Below are 7,244 nucleotides of genomic sequence, written 5' to 3'. Positions count from 1 at the left end.
TTTTTCAAATCTTCAAAAATGATGAAAAACGGCGCGCTATAGTATGCCGTACGATATGGGCTTTAGCCCACGGTCCAAAATGATGAGAAACGAGGCTAACTTTTTTTTTCAAAATTTCAAAAAACATGGGCTATAACCCATCGTTTTTGTCATTTCGTCATTTTTTTCAAATCTTCAAAAATGATGAAAAACGGCGCGCTATAGTATGCCGTACGATATGGGCTATAGCCCACGGTCCAAAATGATGAGAAACGAGGCTAACTTTTTTTTTCAAAATTTCAAAAACATGGGCTATAACCCATCGTTTTTGTCATTTCGTCATTTTTTTCAAATCTTCAAAAATGATGAAAAACGGCGCGCTATAGTATGCCGTACGATATGGGCTATAGCCCATGGTCCAAAATGATGAGAAACGAGGCTAACTTTTTTTTTCAAAATTTTAAAAAACATGGGCTATAACCCATCGTTTTTGTCATTTCGTCATTTTTTTCAAATCTTCAAAAATGATGAAAAACGGCGCGCTATAGTATGCCGTACGATATGGGCTATAGCCCACGGTCCAAAATGATGAGAAACGAGGCTAACTTTTTTTTTCAAAATTTCATAAAACATGGGCTATAACCCATCGTTTTTGTCATTTCGTCATTTTTTTCAAATCTTCAAAAATGATGAAAAACGGCGCGCTATAGTATGCCGTACGATATGGGCTATAGCCCACGGTCCAAAATGATGAGAAACGAGGCTAACTTTTTTTTTCTAAATTTCAAAAAACATGGGCTATAACCCATCGTTTTTGTCATTTCGTCATTTTTTTCAAATCTTCAAAAATGATGAAAAACGGCGCGCTATAGTATGCCGTACGATATGGGCTATAGGCCACGGTCCAAAATGATGAGAAACGAGGCTAACTTTTTTTTTCAAAATTTCAAAAAACATGGGCTATAACCCATCGTTTTTGTCATTTCGTCATATTTTTCAAATCTTCAAAAATGATGAAAAACGGCACGCTATAGTATGCCGTACGATATGGGCTATAGCCCACGGTCCAAAATGATGAGAAACGAGGCTAACTTATTTTTTCAAAATTTCAAAAAACATGGGCTATAACCCATCGTTTTTGTCATTTTGTCATTTATTTCAAATCTTCAAAAATGATGAAAAACGGCGCGCTATAGTATGCCGTACGATATGGGCTATAGCCCACGGTCCAAAATGATGAGAAACGAGGCTAACTTATTTTTTCAAAATTTCAAAAAACATGGGCTATAACCCATCGTTTTTGTAATTTCGTCATTTTTTTCAAATCCTCAAAAATGATGAAAAACGGCGCGCTATAGTATGCCGTACGATATGGGCTATAGCCCACGGTCCAAAATGATGAGAAACGAGGCTAACTTTTTTTTTCAAAATTTCAAAAAACATGGGCTATAACCCATCGTTTTTGTCATTTCGTCATTTTTTCAAATCTTCAAAAATGATGAAAAACGGCGCGCTATAGTATGCCGTACGATATGGGCTATAGCCCACGGTCCAAAATGATGAGAAACGAGGCAAACTTATTTTTTCAAAATTTCAAAAAACATGGGCTATAACCCATCGTTTTTGTAATTTCGTCATTTTTTTCAAATCCTCAAAAATGATGAAAAACGGCGCGCTATAGTGTGCCGTACGATATGGGCTATAGCCCACGGTCCAAAATGATGAGAAACGAGGCTAACTTTTTTTTTCAAAATTTCAAAAAACATGGGCTATAACCCATCGTTTTTGTCATTTCGTCATTTTTTCAAATCTTCAAAAATGATGAAAAACGGCGCGCTATAGTATGCCGTACGATATGGGCTATAGCCCACGGTCCAAAATGATGAGAAACGAGGCTAACTTTTTTTTTCAAAATTTCAAAAACATGGGCTATAACCCATCGTTTTTGTCATTTCGTCATTTTTTAAAAATCTTCAAAAATGATGAAAAACGGCGCGCTATAGTATGCCGTACGATATGGGCTATAGGCCACGGTCCAAAATGATGAGAAACGAGGCTAACTTTTTTTTTCAAAATTTCAAAAAACATGGGCTATAACCCATCGTTTTTGTCATTTCGTCATTTTTTTCAAATCTTCAAAAATGATGAAAAACGGCGCGCTATAGTATGCCGTACGATATGGGCTATAGCCCACGGTCCAAAATGATGAGAAACGAGGCTAACTTATTTTTTCAAAATTTCAAAAAACATGGGCTATAACCCATCGTTTTTGTCATTTTGTCATTTATTTCAAATCTTCAAAAATGATGAAAAACGGCGCGCTATAGTATGCCGTACGATATGGGCTATAGCCCACGGTCCAAAATGATGAGAAACGAGGCTAACTTATTTTTTTAAAATTTCAAAAAACATGGGCTATAACCCATCGTTTTTGTAATTTCGTCATTTTTTTCAAATCCTCAAAAATGATGAAAAACGGCGCGCTATAGTATGCCGTACGATATGGGCTATAGCCAACGGTCCAAAATGATGAGAAACGAGGCTAACTTTTTTTTTCAAAATTTCAAAAAACATGGGCTATAACCCATCGTTTTTGTCATTTCGTCATTTTTTTCAAATCTTCAAAAATGATGACAAACGGCGCGCTATAGTATGCCGTACGATATGGGCTATAGCCCACGGTCCAAAATGATGAGAAACGAGGCTAACTTTTTTTTTCTAAATTTCAAAAAACATGGGCTATAACCCATCGTTTTTGTCATTTCGTCATTTTTTTCAAATCTTCAAAAATGATGAAAAACGGCGCGCTATAGTATGCCGTACGATATGGGCTATAGCCCACGGTCCAAAATGATGAGAAACGAGGCTAACTTTTTTTTTCAAAATTTTCGTCGTTTTTCATCATTTTTGAAGATTTGAAAAAAATGACGAAATTAAAAAAACATGGGCTATAACCCATCGTTTTTGTCATTTCGTCATTTTTTTCAAATCTTCAAAAATGATGACAAACGGCGCGCTATAGTATGCCGTACGATATGGGCTATAGCCCACGGTCCAAAATGATGAGAAACGAGGCTAACTTTTTTTTTCTAAATTTCAAAAAACATGGGCTATAACCCATCGTTTTTGTCATTTCGTCATTTTTTTCAAATCTTCAAAAATGATGAAAAACGGCGCGCTATAGTATGCCGTACGATATGGGCTATAGCCCACGGTCCAAAATGATGAGAAACGAGGCTAACTTTTTTTTTCAAAATTTCAAAAAACATGGGCTATAACCCATCGTTTTTGTCATTTCGTCATTTTTTTCAAATCTTCAAAAATGATGAAAAACGGCGCGCTATAGTATGCCGTACGATATGGGCTATAGCCCACGGTCCAAAATGATGAGAAACGAGGCTAACTTTTTTTTTCAAAATTTCAAAAAACATGGGCTATAACCCATCGTTTTTGTCATTTCGTCATTTTTTTCAAATCTTCAAAAATGATGAAAAACGGCGCGCTATAGTATGCCGTACGATATGGGCTATAGCCCACGGTCCAAAATGATGAGAAACGAGGCTAACTTATTTTTTCAAAATTTAAAAAAACATAGGCTATAACCCATCGTTTTTGTAATTTCGTCATTTTTTTCAAATCCTCAAAAATGATGAAAAACGGCGCGCTATAGTGTGCCGTACGATATGGGCTATAGCCCATGGTCCAAAATGATGAGAAACGAGGCTAACTTTTTTTTTCAAAATTTAAAAAAACATGGGCTATAACCCATCGTTTTTGTCATTTCGTCATTTTTTTCAAATCTTCAAAAATGATGAAAAACGGCGCGCTATAGTATGCCGTACGATATGGGCTATAGCCCACGGTCCAAAATGATGAGAAACGAGGCTAACTTTTTTTTTCTAAATTTCAAAAAACATGGGCTATAACCCATCGTTTTTGTCATTTCGTCATTTTTTTCAAATCTTCAAAAATGATGAAAAACGGCGCGCTATAGTATGCCGTACGATATGGGCTATAGCCCACGGTCCAAAATGATGAGAAACGAGGCTAACTTTTTTTTTCAAAATTTCAAAAAACATGGGCTATAACCCATCGTTTTTGTCATTTCGTCATTTTTTCCATATCTTCAAAAATGATGAAAAACGGCGCGCTATAGTATGCCGTACGATATGGGCTATAGCCCACGGTCCAAAATGATGAGAAACGAGGCTAACTTTTTTTTCCAAAATTTCAAAAAACATGGGCTATAACCCATCGTTTTTGTCATTTCGTCATTTTTTTCAAATCTTCAAAAATGATGAAAAACGGCGCGCTATAGTATGCCGTACGATATGGGCTATAGCCCACGGTCCAAAATGATGAGAAACGAGGCTAACTTTTTTTTTCAAAATTTCAAAAAACATGGGCTATAACCCATCGTTTTTGTCATTTCGTCATTTTTTTCAAATCTTCAAAAATGATGAAAAACGGCGCGCTATAGTATGCCGTACGATATGGGCTATAGCCCACGGTCCAAAATGATGAGAAACGAGGCTAACTTTTTTTTTCAAAATTTCAAAAACATGGGCTATAACCCATCGTTTTTGTCATTTCGTCATTTTTTTCAAATCTTCAAAAATGATGAAAAACGGCGCGCTATAGTATGCCGTACGATATGGGCTATAGCCCACGGTCCAAAATGATGAGAAACGAGGCTAACTTTTTTTTTCAAAATTTCAAAAAACATGGGCTATAACCCATCGTTTTTGTCATTTCGTCATTTTTTTCAAATCTTCAAAAATGATGAAAAACGACGCGCTATTGTAGGCTATAGTCATTTTCTTATTTGTGGCAAAAATGACTGGCTAGTGGCTATAGTAAATTATATTATATTAGATTAGATGTCTTTATTATCCACAAGGGATTTTCTTTTGCTCAGGTGTTTCCGCCGCGACCCGACTACGGATAAGTGGTTGAAGATGGATGGATGGATGGTATGAAGCTGGAATGAGTGTGAATTGGATGAAGTGAATCATGTGAATGAGTGTGATTGGATGAAGTGAGTCATGTGAATGAGTGTGATTGGATGAAGGAGTCATGTGAATGAGTGTGATTGGATGAAGTGAATCATGTGAATGAGTGTGATTGGATGAAGTGAGTCATGTGAATGAGAACGTGATGCTGAGGCGGACCAATGCACTGAGTTTCCTGATTGCATATGTGGTGACATCATGTCCATGACATCATGTCCATGACATCATGTCTGTGACATCATGTCTGTGACATCATGTCTGTGACAACTGACATCATGCCTGTGACATCATTAGTTCACCCATAAATGGACTCATCACTGCTTTTGTCTCTGTCTCATTCCTGAGACCTGACTGATGACTCTATTGGTCACCCTACGGGTCGCCCTATTGGTCAGCCTTGGTCACCGTACCGCCGGATTGGCCAAGCCTTGTGTGTCATTGGTGACGTTGTAACCGTATATAAGTCTCGTAGCTCATATAACAGACCTCAGGTTTTTACGCAAGAAGACATGCTCGGATATGAGCTGAGATGCCACGCTGTGCTGGAAGGTGCAGCGGTAGAGTAGACTAGTAGAGCTGTAGTACTAGTACTAGTAGAGCTGTAGTACTATTAGTAGTAGTAGTAGCAGTACTACTAGTAGAACTGTAGTACTATTAGTATAGTAGTAGTAGTATCAATACTAGTAGAGCTGCCATGCTGTGCTGGACAGTGCACCAGAAAGGCTCAAAGAGGATCCATCACGCCGCTGTAGCGGTGGGTCACAAGGTCTACTCGTTCGGAGGTTACGACTATGCAGAGACTCACACGTACAACGTGGGCCAGATGGACGTTCACGTCTTCAACACGGTGTCTCTGCGTTGGACCAAACTCCTCCCCTCGGTGGTGACCGCGGGGAGCGAAGGAGAAGATCCCTTCTCCCCTGAGGAGGCTCCCTCCATGCGCGTGGCTCACACGGCCGCGCTGCTACGAGACATGGTCTACATCTTCGGGGGAATCGTGAACATCGAGATAGAGATGGACGGCAGCGGCGTCACCACCATCCGAGGGGACAAGTGCAACGCGCTGTACGCGTTTAACGTGGACACTCACGCCTGGTCCGAGCCTGGCGTCCGCGGGAGCGTCCCCGAGGCGAGGTGGGGCCACTCCGCCTGCGTCTCGGCGAAGGTCATGTACGTGTTCGGAGGATTCAACCTGACGAGCGGGCAGTCTGACGACGTCTACAAGCTAGACACCACCGCGATGGTCTGGACTTTAATCAACAGCAGAGGAACTCCACAACCACCCGTTTCACAGGACAACTGTAACCACACGGTCTCGCAGTATCACTCTGCCACCATCATCGACACAAAGATGTTTGTGTTCGGCGGCCAAAGGAACCAAGACGAGATGGACCACAACATGGTCAGGGTGTTTGACACGGAGACCAACCTCTGGCTGAAGTTGCCTAACTCCGCCCCGTGTTTTCCAGAAGGACGCATGGGTCACTCGGCCTTCGCCTACAGGGGAGAGCTGTACATATTCGGTGGCCACACCTTCCGCCTGGAACGGACTTTCAACGACCTGTGGAAGTTCAACCCGGAGAGCCTCTCCTGGAAGAGGGTGGAGCCTAAAGGTAAACGCCCGTGCTGGATGTCCCGGATGAGCTGTTGCATGCTGGGAGAGCGCGTGGTCCTCTTCGGAGGATACCGATACCGAGACGGTGTGTCCGTTCCGCTGGACGTCCAAGATGACCCCGAGGTGTCCGACGACCTTTACATCCTAGACCTGAGTCCTAGTCTGAAGACGCTGTGTCAGCTAGCGGTCCTTCAGGACGATCTGGAGCAGTCCGGTCTGCCCCGCGACGTACGCTGGGAACTGGCGGCCATGACTACCGACCAATCAGACGTCAGATAGGATCCTGACAGCCATGACTACCAACCAATCAGACATCAGGTAGGAATTGACAGCCATGACTAACAAGAGCAAGAGGAAAATAAAAGATGCTTCTGTCAGAGGAGTTCCAGACGACGGAACAGAAGAACAGGAAAGACCAGGAGAAAGGATGCGACATTCTGACGGGAAGGAAAGCAGAACACACTGATGTGATTCCCTCGTGACCCGACTACGGATAAGATGGAGACGGTTGAAGATGGATGGAAACTGGGAGAAGAAAAGGACTGCTCAGGATTTTTTTTAATCGGTTCTTATTTTTCTGTCATAATTGAGGAAATTAATCCACGATCCTGATGTTGGTAAAAAACACTTTTCTTTAG

At 41.1% G+C, this 7,244-nt stretch overlaps 1 protein-coding gene across 1 annotated transcript; it reads left to right on the top strand.

Moving 5' to 3' along the window:
- Window positions 1-5,685: 5,685 nt before the first annotated feature.
- LOC308319518 (kelch domain-containing protein 3-like) lies at window positions 5,686-6,885 on the top strand (the record flags this gene model as incomplete). The annotated part of the gene is made up of 1 exon (XM_080769624.1): window positions 5,686-6,885. One exon carries the CDS (start codon window positions 5,686-5,688, stop codon window positions 6,883-6,885), a length of 1,200 nt encoding a protein of 399 aa, XP_080625750.1.
- Between the last annotated feature and the right edge of the window lie 359 nt (window positions 6,886-7,244).

This window comes from Protomyctophum bolini, assembly GCF_963924005.1.
Source record: "Protomyctophum bolini genome assembly, chromosome: 8".
NCBI classification, from domain to species: Eukaryota; Metazoa; Chordata; class Actinopteri; order Myctophiformes; family Myctophidae; genus Protomyctophum; species Protomyctophum bolini.
The sequence above is the reverse complement of the archived record's forward strand: the minus strand, read 5'-3'. Positions and strand labels throughout refer to the sequence as shown.